The sequence below is a fragment of the Artemia franciscana genome, chromosome 20, assembly GCF_032884065.1.
Source record: "Artemia franciscana chromosome 20, ASM3288406v1, whole genome shotgun sequence".
Taxonomy (NCBI): Eukaryota; Metazoa; Arthropoda; class Branchiopoda; order Anostraca; family Artemiidae; genus Artemia; species Artemia franciscana.
Genome location: NC_088882.1, coordinates 12360216 through 12377876, shown reverse-complemented (window position 1 = coordinate 12377876; position 17661 = coordinate 12360216). Strand labels below are relative to the sequence as shown.

The window sequence follows — 17661 nt, the reverse complement described above, 5'->3', positions numbered from 1 at the left end:
TGCAATCTCAAAATAAAACAATTTCAAATATTTACTTTTAGAGTAGTAATCATATTGCGTAGGGAAATTCTTAGAAAAAACATAAGTAAAAAAAAGGATTAGAGGTGACAAATGAAAATAAAAACAGATAAAGAAAACGAAATAGCAAATAAGGTCCTAAATCACTGATAAATATATATATTACATAAGTAACAACAGTGAAGCAGAAAAAATAAGATTTAATTACACAAATCAACTAGTTCACACATCCATGTAATTAAAGCAGTATAAAAAAAAATAATCTTGAGTTCCACAGAAGAAAGCTGATCAATATTGAACATTTATTTTGCTTTATCCAAGTGGAAATAATGACAATGCCATATTTAAAGGGCTTTAGTTTCCAAAATGAGCTTTTTTCAGGTCTCCACCTTTTTTCGATTGTTATTTAATTTCGTTGAGTCGAAACAATCAGACTTTTTATCAAGTAAAAAATATCAAGCATTGGCTTGAATCTAAACAAAACAAGAGAAAAGAAGAAAAAATATCTAAACGACATTGAATTGTGAGTCTAATTTTATAAATTAAATTGTAAATGCTGTCTAGCTTAATATTACAAATTGAAGATGCTGCTTTTATCAGGTGCACATCCGTATTACAAACAAAAAACTTTTCATGAGAAAAAGTAACCATTTATAATTTCTATTTTTGTCATAAATATGAACTACGTATCACAAATAAAGTTTAAAAAGGCGAATGTATAGTATAGTAAATATTATGAGTTCTGAACTGAGTTTTGTCAATTATAAAAAACGAGACATTACATTTGTCAATTTTTCTTTTTTACAGTATCTAAAAAAAACACGGGTTGTGATGACGACTCAGGTGTTATAAATAGCATAGAGAGTAAATTCTAACCAGGTCTTGCCAGAATTGCCTAATAAGAGGATCTTGCGTAAAAACTACGGTATTCAACGCGACTGTAAAGCCGCATTTGACGGGACTGCAAGCCTTGTATGTAGTACGTTTATTTTGAAATAATAATGCGACTACCGCTCCCTCAGCATGTCACACCCTCATAAAGCTAATTTTATCAAACAAAATATTTGTAACGTCCGTCTTAGATGGAATCCAAACTAATCTTTGGCTATATATATATATATATATATATATATATATATATATATATATATATATATATATATATATATATATATATATATATATATATATATATATATATATATATATATATATATATATATATATATATATATATTTATATATATATATATCTTTTATTTCATAAAATGAATAGTTTTTTTCGCTTATCCCTGCGCAATTTATGTAGGTAGTATTATGTGGCAAAAAAAAAAGAAAGAAAAAAAGCTCAGAATCAACAGGAGTAAAGACAATAATCCCTGATATAAGGATTGTTCCACGAGAAACGATGATTTAACGGTGTCAATAACCAAAATTGGAGGATATAATTGTCTGCGTTTATATCTTGAAAAGCCTTCTCCCTAAAAGAAGAATGAGAAAAAAGGACAAAACAAAAACTAAAAAAGCGTTGCTTCCATAATTTTTGTTCCAATTTTATGATCTTGAGTTTATGTTTAAGTTTTTATCTCTTCTCTGTAACACTTAGATTATCACTTCTCTCCTTCCAATCAGATAAACGAAAAAGCTGTCATTTTGTCGATTTCTACTCATGAAACGAGTAGACTACAGTTATGAAACGAGTAGACTACAGACATGAGTTTCATGAATACTCATGAAACGGTAAAGTACAGACGCCATAGGGGATGTAACCGGAATTACTTTTATTGGGGATAAAAATCATTAAACAGCGGAGGGGTTCTAATGGAGTAAAGTTGCTCGTCACTGTGGGTCCAAAAAATACATCCTTATGCAAGGGCGTATCCATGATTTTTGTTCGGGGGGATTTTCCTTTGGTGGGGGGAAGGTACCAAAAATATTCATAGAGGGTATTAGAAAATTATTTTTCATACATTTTTTGCTACTTTTTGCTTTTTTTTTGGGGGGGGGGGGATTAAAACCTGGTACTACCCTCCTTTGATACGGTCTTTGTCATTACGCATAGATTCAATAGGTTGGAAGTTTTTGAAAGTTTAATAAAAGCACAACCTTAAAAAATTATGTCTCAGATCTAAAGATGAACAATTGTGGTCAGACACCCAGAGGCTGCCCTCACTAGATAAATATTTTGTTTATAAGTTAAATTTTATCCCACGCACAGAATTGTTCTCCAGAAGACCTCGTATTTCACTTCATATTTGAAAACTTGAAAGTTTGAGGATTTCAGAATTCCTAAGTAAATTTAGGCAGAAATAAATGTCAAATGTGTGTTTTTTGTAGTAAAATTAAATTATTTTGTTTCTCCGTTATCTAATGGTATGTAAGTAGTCATAGTTCCTGTAGATGTGCCAGTGTTGGAAACATCATTGGGAGTCTTCTCATTAATCATCAAGACATCCCTTCTAGTAGAAGCATTGAGACTTCTAGCACGGCTCAATTTTTCACTACGCTTCCTTGACAGCTGACTTTGCTCTGCTTGAAGGATCTTGTTGACCTCACTTCTTTGAGCACATACACAGGCCTGGAAAAAAAGCATTGAACTTTTGCTACGTGTGTAACCCCTGAGATGATAATAATAATAATAATAATGATAATTTATTTCTTACCCACTTACAAAATGGAAAAAGTAGAGTACAAGGAGAAAAACAAAGAACTACAAATAACACAAAGAACACAAAAAAACACGAAAACAAATAACAAAAAAAACACAAATACAAGAAAAAGAAATAATAATTTAGCAAAAGAGGCGGATAAGATGATTGTTAGGACCAAGACGGATTGGCGCTTCATCAATTAAATTTGAACTTAGTTTTTATCCTCTGCCTGATATTTACTAATTCGGTTCCGAAATGATCTTGGTATATAAAGTAAGAACTATAAATACCGATAATAATCCGTCTTGACCCTCTTTACGTCACCTTTATTCAAAAGCATATAAAAACAAGCACAAACCAAACACAGAATGGTCGCATAAACTCGAGTACAGCTTTGTATGTGCTTGTCGCCGGAAATGTCCACGATTTCCAACAATTTTAGAATACCCCAGTTTAAGCTTAAATTGAATATCCCGAATCGTCTGAAAACAAAAAGAACTTAGGGAATTGCAAACAGAAATTCCAAGCCATCGAAAAGAAGTGACTTGTGGTACGGAAAAAGAAATGCAATCCAAAGGATGAGATGAACTAACCCCATTAAATATAAGAAATTCACATTTATCTACATTTAGCAATAATCCAATTCTTGCAAATGCATCAGCGACGGATCGGAGAAAACGCGCTAAACCGGCCCCAGTTTGGCTAATGATTTGTGGTAATTTTACGCTCGGAAGATTATTTGACTTTATTTTTCTCATTCTTGGCTTAATGAAGCTCTTTACTTTTACTTTACTCTGTTCAAACGAACAGAAATTACAATAAATAGCCGAGTCAAACTCAAAACGAGCAAAGATTAACATGAGTAGGGCTGATAACTCTTTGCCTTTTCAAGACCAGAACACAATTTGTGCTTTACTAAAAAAATAAAACTAAAAACAAACAAATAACCGTGGATTGTCAGTTTAATTGACATATACTGACATTTCTTCCTTAGGATTTTATTTATTTTCCATTTATAAAAGTAAGAAAGGTGAAAACATTTCAAACTTATTTTGTCTTCAGTAAAGCTTAAATTGTGTTCTAGTCTTGAGAGGGCATAAAAGTTATCAGCCCTTCTCACGTTATTTTTTCTCGTTTTGAGTATGACTTGGCTATTTATTGTAATTTCTGTTCGTTTTGAGTTCCATTTATTTATTGATAAGTATTTGTGATAGATTTACGCTTGACAGTTTATTTGACTTTATGCTTGCTCATTCTTGGCTTAATAGAGCTCTTTACTTTTCTTTGAAAAACTTTTTTAGTGGAAAATGTTTTTTAAATTAATTTCTGTTCAATTATTATTGGTAGTCTCTTTCTTGGAAAAAAAAATAATGGAAATCTTTTCAGTTTTCTTCTATAAGAATCCATAGTATGGGTATTTGTGTGTTGGAGAAACTTTTTCAATAATTTGTAATCCTGACACAAACAGTATTTTTAATTTAATTCTATAGCTTCTGAAGTTGACCTGAAAAATTAAAGTTAATATCATCCCCAAAAGATTCTATCTATGCTGTTTGACAGCCTGGATGCACTTTCCCCCTTTTTGTTCCTTTAAATTGCAAGAGCAGAAGTAGTAATAGCAGTATCCCCAAAAGTTTCAACTTAATACCCCCAGTCATTCTCGATAAATTGCTGAGGTGTCTTATTGGCAACCATTTAACACAATACCTTTTGATTTATTTTATAGCAGCAATTAGTTTTAATGCATAATGGGCCAATTGCGTAAGTGGCGGGGGGAATTGATATGCCTAATATCCCTACAGACATAGTTGGTGGACGGTTCTGCTATGCTGAATAAAATGGCTTTCTCAAAGTTTTAACTGGATGCGTTTGGAAATGAAGGGGCTTGAGAGAAGGGCTGCTTACCCTCCAATCACTTGTTATTCTTGAAAAGAATACCATACACTTCTGCTGTAAACTGGAGTACAAGGGGTAGGACTCCCCCTTTATACACTTAATAAAAACATTTTAAACAAGTAAAAACAAAGTGAAAAATTTTTAAATGTATTTTGTTTTCAGTGAAGTGCAAATTATGTTCTTGTTTTGAGAAGGCATGGGGGTTTTCAGTCCCACTCATGTTAATTTTTGTTCATTTTGAGTTTGACTTGGTTAAGAAAGTAATTTGAAAAACAATAATAATTATGATGTAAATAAACAAAATACGATTAAAATTTTTAACTTATTTAACTTTAATATATTGAAAATTCTTAAAGCTTTAAGGAATATATATCAGTATGTGTATGCTAAACTGACAATCCACAGCCATTTTTCTTTTTCAGGTAAGTGCAAATTATGTTTTGGTCTTGAGAAGGCATGGAGGTTGTCGATTTGGACAACCTTTCAAGGAGGCTTTGTCAAAACGTCAAATTTGGCTAAATGTTCTTGGGAATTGATGGGAGTGGGGGGCTTGTTGCCGTCCAGTAACTTCTGGCTAATAAAAAGAGCACTAGCCCTTTCAATTTCCAATCGAATATGCCTTTTTGAAGTTTCTACGACTACAAATGGACATCTCAAAATTTCTATCAGATATATTACGGGAAAATACGAGGTTTGGGGGTGGGGATGTTGGCGTCCACCCTCCAATCATTCTGGATATTAAAAAGGGCACTAGAATTTCTGATTACTAGTCCCACAAGCCCCCTCCGAAGTTTATACGATGACCCTTTCTATATATACCTTATATGCCGCCTGGGCATAACTTACCTTGCCCTGAGGGATGGGGGGTTTCATCCTCAAAGGAATAATTTTTGATCCTTTCAATTACGTTAAACAAAATGACCATCTTGAAATTAAGATTGGATGTGTTTGGGGAAATATTGGGCGAGGGAGGGGTTTTAATTGCCCTCCAGTCATATTTGACTATTGAAAAGAGCACTGGTCCTTTCAATTTCCAATCGAATGAGCTGTTTTGGAAGTTTCTAAGACAATTAATGGCCATCTAAAAATTGCTATCAGGTGCATTTCAGGGAAATACAAGTTTGGGGGGGGGGCTATCCACCCTCTAATCACTATGAATATTAACAAGAGCTAAGAGCTCATATGGCACTTGTGACGAGGCCGGATGAACGAAGAGCCAAGAGCTCATATGGCATGAGCTCTAGCAAAATTGTAAGAATCAATGGATTGGTTTAAAAGGAAAGTCAGAGGTTTAATGCCGGTCGGGATTTAAAACAAGTATTCTGAGTCAAGAAGTCCTTCTAAATATAAAAATTCATCAAGATCCGATCACCCACTCGTAATTTAAAAATATCTCATTTTTTTTCTAATTTTTCCTCTCTATTCAGCCCCCAGATGGTCGAATCGGGGAAAACGACTTTATCAAGTCAATTTGTGTAGCTCCCTGACACGCCTACCAATTTTCATTGTCCTAGCACGTCCAGAAGCACCAAACTCGCCAAAGCACTGAACCAAACCCCCTAACTCCCCCAAAGAAAGCGGATTCAGTCCGGTTACGTAAATCACGTCTCTATGACATTTGCCTATTTTACCCACCAAGTTTCATCCCGATCTCTCCACTCTATGTGTTTTCCAAGATTTCCAGTTTAACCCATCAAATCTATCCAATGTCAACAGATCTGGTCGGGATTTGAAAAAAGAGCTCTGAGACATGAATTCCTTTTAAATTTCAAATTTCATTAAGATTCGGTCACCCGTTCTTAAGTTAAAAATAACTCAATTTTTCTACTTTTTCTAAATTAAAACCCCCTAGCTCCCCCAAAGAGAACGGATCCGTTCCAATAATATGAATCACGTATCTATAACTTGTGCTTATTATTCCCATCAAGTTTCATCCCGGTCTCTCCACTCTAAGCGTTTTCCAAGATTCCCGGTTTCCAATATTTCTGTTTTCCCCCTCCAGCCCCCTATGTCCTCAGATCCAATTCGAATTGAAATTGAAGCATTTGAGACATAAGATGTTTCTATATATCAAGTTTCATTAAGATCCGATCACCCATTCATACGACAAAGATACCGCAATTTTCACGTTTTCCAACATTTCTGGTTTCCCCCTCCAACTCCCCCCAATGTCATTGGATCTGGTCGGAATTTAAAATAAGAGCTCTGAAGCATAATATCCTTCTAGATATCACATTTCATTAAGATCTGATCACCCGTTCGTAAGTTACAAATACCTCATTTTTCTAATTTTTCCAAGTTAACCGCCCCACTCCCCTCAGATGGTCTATTTCTAACTTTTTTCTAACTTTTCAGAATTAACCCTCCCCCCCAACTCCCCCAAAGAGAGTGGATCCATTCTGGTTATTTTATTCATGTATCCCGGAATTTTGCTTATTTTTCCCACCAAGTTTCATCCCGATCCCTCCACTCTAATCACTTACCAAGATTTTAGTTTTCCTCCTCCAACTCCCCCCAATGTCACCGGATCCGGTAGGAATTTGAAATAACAGCTCTGAGACACGATATCCTTCCAAATGTCAAAATTTCATTAAGATCCAATAACCCGTTCGTAAGTTAAAAATACCTCATTTTTTCTAATTTTTCCAAGTTAACCGTCCCCACTCCTCTCAGACGGTCGAATTGAGAAAACGATAATTTGTAATTTCATCTGGTCTGGACCCTGAAACGCCTGCCAAATTTCATCGTCCTAGCTTAACTGGAAGTGCCTAAACTAGCAAAACCGGGATAGGCAGAGAGACAGGCCGACAGACGGATGGAATTTGCGATCGCTATATGTCACTTAGTAGATACCAAGTGCCATAAAAAGAGTACTAGAATTCATTATTAACAATCCAATTTGTCCCCTTCAAAGGTTATAAGATCGCCCTTTCTATATATACCTTATATGCCCCAGGGCATAGGTTACAACCCTTTCCCTAAAGGCTGTGGGGAGTTGTCATCCTGAAAGACATAACTTGAAGATCTTTTATTTGCTTTAAACAAAATAGCCATCACAAAATTTTTATTGGATGGGTTCGGGGAAATGTTGGGCGTGAGAGCAACTTTTATCTTTTAGGATGACAACTCCCCACAGCCTTCAGGGCAAGGGCTGTAACTTATGCTCCGGAGACATATAAGGTACATATAGAAAGGGCAGTCTTATAACCTTTGGACGGGGCAAATTGTACTCATTCGATTGGAAATTTAAAGGACCAGTGCCCTTTTCAATAGTCTAAAGTGACTGGAGGGCAACTAACCCGTCCCTTTCAATTTCTTTCAATTTCCAAATTTCAATTTCAAATTCTTTCAATTTCCAATCGAACGAGCTGTTTTGGAAGTATCTTTGAAAACAAACTGCCATACCAAAATTTCTATTCAATCGGTTTTGGTAAAATACCAGGTGTGTGTGGGGGTCATCAAGGGGTATTCACCCCTTGATGACTTTGAACCTTGAAAAAGGCACTACAACTTCTGATTACCGTTCCAATGAGCCCCCTCCGAAGTTAATAGGATGGCACTTTTTATATGTACCTTATGGCCCCAGGGCACAACTTACAACCCTTGCCCTGAGGGCTCTGGAAGTTGTAATCCTCAAAGACACAATTTCCGGATCTTTCAGTTACGTTGAACAAAATGGCTATCTAAAATTTTGGTTTGGATGGGTTTGGGGAAAAAGAGCACTAGCCCTTTCAATTTCCAATTAAAAGATGGGGTTAGTTGCCCTCCAATCACTTTCGACTATAAAAAGAGCACTAACCGTTTCAATTTCCAATTGAATGAGTTCTTTTCAAAATTTCTACGACAACAAATGGCCATCTTAAATTTTAATCAGATCCATTTTGGAAAAATACGAGGTGTGTGTGGGGGAGGTATCCACCCTCTGATCACTCTGAATCTTAAAAAGGGCACTAGAACATCTGATTTCCATTCTAATAGGCCCATTCCAGAGTCTTTACGATTACCCTTTCTTTATATACCTTATATAACCCCAGGGCATAACTTATAACCCTTGCCCTGAGGACTATGGAGGGGTTGTCATCCTCAAAGACATAATTTCCGGACCGTTTAATTACGTTAAACAAAATGGCTATATCAATATTTTGATTGGATGTGTTTAGGGAAATGGTGGGCGCCGTAGAGGGGTTAGTAGCCCTCCCATCACTTTTGACTATTAAGAGGGGCACTAGCCCAATTAATTTACAATTGAATGAGGCTTTTTTGAAGTTTCTAAGACAGCAAATGGCCATCTAAAAATTTCTGTCAGATGCTTTTTGGGAAAGTACAAGGTGTGTGGTGGGAGGATATCCACCCTCCAATCACACTGAATCTTAGAAAGAGCACTGAAACTTTTTATTAACAATCCAAAGAGGCCCCTCCGAGTTTTATACGATCACCCTTTCTATATAAGCCCTGAATGCCCATAGAGCATAAATTACAACGCTTGCACTGAGAGCTGTGGGGGGGGGGGTGTTACCTTTATATACATAATTTTTGGATCTTTCAGCGACGTTGAAGAAATGGCTATCTCAAAATTTTGATTGAATATGTTTGAGGGAGTGGTGGGCGTGGGAGGGGGTTAGTTGCCCTCTGCTCACTTTTGACTATTAAAAAGGGCACTTTTGAATCCACATTCACTTGAATGCTTTCGAAAAAAATGTAGGTCCAAAACTGTTTATCATTGTTAGGAGGCAAAGATTTTATCAAGCACAGTGGGTGAAGCTAGGACTTTTTTCTGTATTTGTTCTACTGATCCATCGGTCTTAATTTTTCTGTCAAATAATATAAGGCTGAAAGGAAATGTTTAACCAGATCAAGTGTGGTTGGAAACGCTACCTTGTGAGAAGTTAATAACAATTTAGAGTAGATTTTTATTATTTCAAAATTAGTTTGTAGTATACAGTAGGTTTTAGGGATGGAAACAACCATCATAAACAAGTCGATGAGTTTCAATGTTGGTTGTCGAAATATGCTGTAAATATTTTTTATGTTAAGCAATGTATCTTATCTTAAAATCAAAATATAGATACCTTCATAAAACTTTTCTTGAAGTTGTCACTTAAGAATGCGTACATAACTGGGTTAAGAGCGCTGTTGCAGTAGGTTAGAATACCAGATAAAACAGACAAATTGGTCAGTACGTGTCCGAGTCCTGGACCAGGTGCAAAAATGAAGATTTGCATCTGAAAAATGGGAGAAAAGTTTAGAATGACAAATATTATAGTCCTATACATATATATATATATATATATATATATATATATATATATATATATATATATATATATATATATATATATATATATATATATATGTATATATATATATATATATCATGAAAAGAGAAATCACCAATGCAATAGCACAAACACATAAAAAAAAAAAAAAAAAAAAAAAAAAAAAAAAGAGACAGAAGGAGAAAAGGAAGACTATATATATAAGAAACGGCTCTTAAATCCTTTTTTGGAAGAGGATGAGGAATGATTTCAAATTAGACTGCAAGAAGACCTATTTTAAACTTAACCAAAATACAAAGAAATTGGGAGCATATGAAATACTTATTTAGGTTTAAAACTCGCACTGGTTTCATAATTATTCTTCTTGCAGTAAGTGTCTTAAGTAAAGGGAAAATTATATCTTAGCAAACTTTCTGGGGGATTGAGAAGGTTTTATTTGTCCTCTAATATGTAGTATTTTGTGCTTATTTTAATTTTCAATCATTTTTAGTCGTGCTGAAAACGTTTAATTAATTTCTCTGCATTTTTTCTGAGTAAAAATTACATTATTTAGAAAATCTGCTTCAATTCTAGATACTCGTGTATAGGATGAGTAAGAAATATAAGTGCAAAGAAGTACTTCACGCGGTTTCCTCCCTAATCTCAGGATTTTTACAATTGTACACTATTTTCTTATATATTCCACGTAATCAGCCTTGCTTTTACGTTCTTTCAAATTTATGCCTTCCTAAATGTGAAAAAGCAATTATTTCTGCTTTCTTGTGATTGCCTTTTATTGTTTTTTTTTTGTGAAAGATAAGCCAAACTTTAATATAAATGGATTTTGAAGTAAATACCAGCTTCTGCACCTTCCCCCTCCTCCTAGAAATTTCATCTGGCAACCTACTTAGGGGGGGGGGCGGTTCCTCTCAAGCAGAAGAAAATTTCGGATACCCGGCTGACTGACCTAATTCTAAAAAGTAGGAAGTACTTAAAGTGTGGTTCAATCGCGCTTTCTAGGGCTATAATAAGAGAAAGGCTAAGATGGCTAGGGCACATTCAGCGGATGAAGGATGACAGATTGCCGGTGATTGTCCTTTTTCGCCAACCGTCTAGGACTAAACACAAAGCAGTTCATCTTTGTTTGGGGTGGGAGGATCTTATACAGAAAGATTTAAAGGAAATGGGCACTTCCTGCGCAAGTGTAAAGAGGGAGGCTTTGAATAGGTTGGGATGGAAGCGTAGTGTGCATAGCTGTGTTGGCTTCAGGCGTCTTTATGCTGTGGTGACTTGTTTGTAGTAGTAGTAGTGGTCTAATTTTCAACGACATTCTAATTTTTCAATGACAAAACAATTTTTAGAAATCTCTTTAATTCCTAATCTCTTTAATATTTATATTACTACTTATAAATATAACTTCTTATTTTTCGACCAGAAGAAATTTAGTGTTTTTAAGCCATAGCAGATATCTTCCAGTTATATCAACTATCTGATACTTGGGTGATTATGTCTAATTCAAGAAAAACAAACAGTTCCTTATATTTCGAACTCGTGGTCAACGTGTTCGACACTCGAAGGTATCATACACTCTTGGTTACATCATTTCTAAAAGCTGGAGAATCAAAACAATTGAGGGGTTCTAAATTGTCGGAACTCATTTCCCAGCTGTTCGTTGCTATACATGTTGTCTGACCTGAGTCTCCTGCGGAAGAAAGCTGAGTGTGCTTTTTCACTCCAATTGACCTCTTCTGTCCCACTCAATCCCACTAAATAAGATCTCAATGAAACTTTTTGCTGCCAAAAATTGCAATTGGTTTTGGCTGAGAAAAAGTCAAAAACAGTTTTCAAAATTTTGAAGGGAGCGGGGTACTTTCCCAAAGTGTCATTTAGTGTCCCAGATTTATGACACACGTGGAGTCTTAGGACGAAACATGCAGATCACTCGTAGCTCAACAATAAAAGCGAAACAAGCAAATTCTAAACTACAATAAATGTTCCCAACGGTAACAATTTTACTAGTGCGTACAAATAAATAAGAGATAGAGAGAACATAAATCTTAAATTTGACCAGAAGAATGGTTTTTAGAACAAACGGGTGAGTCAGAGGGGATTGGCGAAAAGGTCTTCCCCTCTTGTTCAATGTGTTCTAGCAGGAATGAAGATTTCAACTATGCCTATCATTGTTGATATTTAAACATCTTATTTTCCGGAATAGCGTTACTAACAAGACGTGCATGTTTCACACTGCAAAATGAGATCCAACAAAATAAATTAAATAGTAAACGTTAAGCCTGACCATAGATACCTTTTTCGGGAAATTAACTTTGGAAGCTAAATATTGTTAACTCGGCAAGAAATTTATAAAGTAAACCAAACAAACTTGACAGTTTTTCAAACTCTTTATATAAATTAAGCCCAAATAATATACATACTCCATCAATGGAAATTTAATTTGGTTTCATTTAAAGTATTGCTGCTCTCAATTCTATTTGTAATTAAAAAAAAAAACAAGTTTTTTTTAAGTGGAAGTAAGGAGCGACATTAAAACTTAAAACGCACAGAAATTACTTCGTATATGAAAGAGGCTGCTACCTCATCAACGCCCCGTTCTTTACGCTAAAGTTTGACTCTTTCTCTCAATTCTTCTTTTTACAACAGTAAAAAATTTTAGCGTAAAGAGCGGGGCGTTGATGAGGTAGCAGCCTCTTTCATATACGAAGTAATTTCTGTGCGTTTTAAGTTTTAATGTCGCTCCTTACTTCCAGTTAAAAAAAACTTGTTTTTTTTATTTAATTTCTGAACGTTTTTGAATCAATGCATGTTTTGATTTTGGCTCTCCGCAGAGGAATAATCAAAACGAAATTTGCATGTTTTGTTTTTTTTTGGCTAAATAGCTTTCTCATAATTTTGATCGAATGATTTTGAGAAAAAAAGAGCGGGGGACGAAGCCTAGTTGCCCTCCGATTTTTTGGTTAATTAAAAAGGCAACTAGAACTTTAAATTTTTTACGAATATTTTTATTGGTAAAAGATTTACATAACTTATAAATTAGCTTACGTAAAGAACTTTTGTATTCTCATGTTTTTATTACATATATGAGGGGATTCGCCCCATCGTCAGTACCTCGCTCTTTACACTAAAGATTAAATTTTGTCTCAATTAATTAAGGATGACCCCTGAATCACAAAAGCCGTAGAATAAATAGTTGAAATTACTAAAAATACTTTAGCGTAAAGTGCGAGGTATTAGAAGGAGGTGAGCCCCTCATATGGGTAATAATTTCTGTTTGTTTTAAGTTTTATTGCTGTTCCTTACTTCCAGCTGAAAAAGCTTTTTCACATTTATTTTTTAATTGTTTTTTTTTAATAATGCTAGTAAATCCTGCTCTCCCTTCATGGAAATTTTCTTCTCCCATGACAAATTCTCGATGGAAAGTTCCCCCAGCATATCCCTCTCTTCTCAACCCCTCCCCCCAACCAAAAAAGTCCTCCTGAAAACGCCTGTATTCTTCCCAATAACCATTACTATATGTAAGCACAGGTCAAAGTTTGTAACTTGTTGCCCCTCCCACGGGGACTGTGGGGGAGTAATTCGTCCCCAGAGACATAGTTATAAGGCTTTTCGACTACACTGAATAAAATGGCTATCTCAGAATTTTGATCCGTTGACTTTGGGAAAATAATTAGCGTGGGAGGGGGCCTAGGTGCCCTCCAATTTTTTTAATCACTTAAAAGGGCACTAAAACTTTTCATTTCCGTGAGAATGAGCCCTCTTGCAAAACTCTAGGACAACTGAGTCGATACGATCACCCCTGGGAAAAAAAAAACAAAAACAAAAAAACAAATAAACACGCATCCGTGATCCGCCTTGAGGCAAAAAATGCAAAATTCCACATTTTTGTAGATAGGAGCCCGAAACTTCTACAGTAGGGTTGTCTGATACGCTGAATCTGATGGTGTGATTTTCGTTAAGATTCTATGACTTTTAGGGGGTGTTTTCCCCTATTTTCTAAAATAACGCAAATTTTCTCAAGCTCGTAACTTTTGATCGGTAAGACTAAACTTGATGAAACTTATATATTTAAAACCAGCATTAAAATGCGATTCTTTTGATGTAGCTATTGGTATCAAAATTCCATTTTTTAGAGTTTTGGTTACTATTGAGCCGGGTCGCTCCTTACTACTATTCGTTACCACGAACTGTTTGAAAATTAGTTTTTTTTTTTATTTAATTTCTGAACGTTTTGAATTAATGCATGTTTGGTTTTGGCTCTCCGCACATAAATTATTAAAATGAAATTTGTATATTAATTCCTTTTTTTGGCTAAATAGCTTTCTCTTAGTTTTAATCAGACGATTTTGAGAAATAAGGGGTGGAGAAGGAGGCCTAGTTACCCTCCAATTTTTCGGTTGCTTAAAAAGGCAACTAGAACTTTTAATTTTTAAAGAACGTTTTTATTAGTAAAAAATATGCATAACTTATAAATTAGCAACTTACGTAACAAACTTTCATAATCTTATATTTTTATTATGTATACAAGGGGGTTTGTATCCTCGTTAATACCTCGCTCTTTACACTAAATCTTAAGCTTTGTCCCAATTCTTTAAGAATGACCCCTGAATCAGAAAGGCCGTAGAATAAATAGTTGAAATTAATAAAAATACTTTAGCATAAGGAGTGAGGTATTTATCTCCTTCTAAATACCTCGCTCTTTATGCTAAAGTATTTTTAGAACCCCTCGTATGCGTAATAATCTCTGTTCGTTTTAAGTTTCAATGCTACTCCTTCCTTTCATTTGAAAAAAACGTTTTCAGGTTTATTTTTTATTGTTTTCTTATAATAATGCTAGAAAATCATGCGCCCTTTTCCTTGAATTTTCTTTCAGGAGGGGCCTAGATGCCCTCCAATTTTATTTTTCGCTTAAAAAGGGCACTAGAACTTTTCATTTCCGTTAGAATGAGCCCTCTTGCGACATTATAGGACCACTTGGTCGATACGATGATCCCTGGGAAAAAGAAAAAAAACAAAAAAACAAACAAACAAATAAACACGCACCCGTGATTTGTCTTCTGGCAAAAAATACAAAATTCCACATTTTTGTAGATAGAAGTTTGAAACTTCTACAGTAGGGTTCTCTGATACGCTGAATCTGATGGTGTGATTTTTGTTAAGATTCCATGACTTTTAGGGGGTGTTTCCCCAATTTTCATAAATAAGGCTAATTTTCTCAGGCTCGTAACTTTTGATGGGTAAGTCTAAACTTGATGAAACTTATATATTTAAAATCAGCATTAAAATGCGATTCTTTTGATGTAGCTATTGATATCAAAATTCAATTTTTTAGAGTTTTGGTTACTATTGAGCCGGGTCGCTCCTTACTACAGTTCGTTACCACGAACTGTTTGAAACTCTATTATTGTATTTTAGACTTCTAGAAAAACTTTGTTTATTTTTCCTTTTTATATTGATAACAAGAGAATGTTAAAACTGTAAAACTTTAGCTTCTTAAAGCGAAACAAATCCTGTTATTGTAAATACCTTAAAAAAAGGATAACTAAATGGGTACCTAATTTGGGGATACCTATAGATATCTTAACAGATTCGTTCCTTGTTTACCGAGGACTGTAGGTATAGTAATCAAATTTTACATGAAATGTATTAAAAAACATTTAAACAAAAGTGTTTCATGGAAAAGTAAAGAACGACATTATACCCTTAAAACAAGCAGAAATACTTTTATAATGATTAAAGCTTATGATGGATAGCAATTACTGTGAATGAATGATTGAAGTCCAAACTGAAGATAAAATAGAATTAATTCTCACAGCAGACATAAAAGTGGCATTAATGGCTTTGGATGAGTAGATGAACCCTAGAACAAACAGTCAAATTACCACCCCCCTTAACCTTTTAAAAGCCGTGATTCATTTGGTGGATTTTAGAATACAAGTTTTAAACCGTTTTTTTGAAAAATTTCTGGACGCTTTTGTTATCCTCATTTTACTAGGTACTGTATCCTAAAGCATTTTTATGCCCATTAGTTTCCTTTTGGCCAAAGATTATATGGCTGTAGCCTTAAAAGTGACCAGGGAAAAAATATTTGGTCCGTTTTAGGTCCCCTATAAACCCTTGCAACCTTTAAATATATATTCCTGTTGGCCCAGGGAAATATCCCTGAAAGTTCTGAGCTAATAAGAGAACCAAGGTCAAACATGTCCAACATGCCCACGCAAAACCAATTATATAATACTTGACTATTTTCATCCGCTACTTTCCTGTTCCAGGGGCTGAGGGAAAGAATAAAGGGTTGTCTCTGATTCAAAAAAAAAGTGAGCCTTTTCAAACATTTCGTGGTAACGAACTGTAGTAAGGAGCGACCCGGCTCAATCGTAAGAAAAACTGTAAAAAACGGAATTTTGATACTAATAATTACATCAAAAAGAAGTGAATTTTTATGCTGATTTTAAATATATAAGTCTCATCAAATTTAGGCTCACTCATCAAAAGTTACGAGCCTAAGAATATTTGCCTTGTTTTGGGAAATAGTGGAAACACCCCCTAAAAATCACACGATCTTAACGAAAATCACACCATCGCATTCAGCGTATCAGAGAACCCTGCTGTAGAGGTTTCAAGCTCTTATCTACAAAAATGTGAAACTTAGTATTTTTTGCCAGAAGACCAATCACGAGTGCGTGTTTATTTGTTTCTTTGTTTGTTTGTTTTTTTTCCCAGGGGTGATCGTATCGACAGAGTGGTCCTAGAATGTCACAAGAGGGCTCAATCTAACTGAAATAAAAAGTTCTAGTGCCCTTTTTAAGTTACCAAAAAAATTGGAGGGAACCTAAGCCCCCTCCCATGCTAATTTTTTCCCAAAGTCAACGGATCAAAATTTCGAGAAAACCATTTTGTTTAGCATAATCGAACAATATAACAACTATGTCTTAGGGGCTGACTTATTTCCCCACAGTCCCGGGGGGAGGCGCTGCAAGTTACAAACTTTGTTACAAAAATTTGGAAGTGTACAGACCTTTTCAGGGGGAGTTTTTGGTTGGGAGGGGGGTTGAGGGGAGGGAGCTGCGTGGGAGGATCTTTTCTTGGAGTAATTTGTCATGGGGAAGAGAAATTCCATGAAGGGGGCGCAGGATTTTTAACATTATTTTTAAAAAACAATGAAAAAATAAATATGAAAAAGTTTTTTTCACTGAAAGTAATGACCAGCATTAAAACTTAAAACGAACAGAGATTATTACTCAAATGGGGGTTTATCTCTTCCTAAATACCTCGCTCTTTACGCTAAAGTATTTTTAGTAATTTCAACTATTTATTCTACAGCCTTTGTGATTCGTGGTTTAATCTTAAAGAATTGGGACGAAAATAACACTTTAGTGTAAAGAGCGATGTATTAACGAGGGTGCAACCCCCCCTCCCCCTATATACGTAATAAAAATACGCGAATATAGAAGTTCGTTACGTAAGTTTATTTGTAAGTTATATATATTTTTTACTAATAAAAATGTTCGTTAAAAATTAAAATTCTAGTTGCCTTTTTAAGTAACCGAAACATTGGAGGGCAACTAGGCCTCTTCTCCACCCTTTTTCTCAAAATCGTCTGATCAAAACTAAGAGAAAACCATTTAGCAAAGATAAAATAATACGCAAATTTTGTTTTAATTATTCATTTGTGGAGAGCCAAAATCAGACATGCATTAATTCAAAAATGTTCAGAAATTAAATAAAAAAAAAAGTTTTTTCCACTGAAAGTAAGGAGCGACATTAAAACTTAAAACGAACAGAAATTACTCTGTGTATGAAAGGGGCTGTTCCTTTCTCAACGTCCC

General features: G+C 34.8%; 1 protein-coding gene across 1 annotated transcript in view; it reads right to left on the bottom strand.

Moving 5' to 3' along the window:
- Window positions 1–1743: 1743 nt before the first annotated feature.
- LOC136039764 (somatostatin receptor type 2-like) overlaps window positions 1744–17661 on the bottom strand; it is a 188012-nt gene continuing 172094 nt past the window's right edge. The window contains exons 6-7 of the mRNA XM_065723628.1: window positions 9635–9787; window positions 1744–2596 (exon numbers count right to left, since the gene is read on the bottom strand). Of these exons, the coding sequence (XP_065579700.1) occupies window positions 2366–2596; window positions 9635–9787 (384 nt within the window). The 3' untranslated portion in view covers window positions 1744–2365. The remainder of the gene's footprint in view (window positions 2597–9634; window positions 9788–17661) is intronic.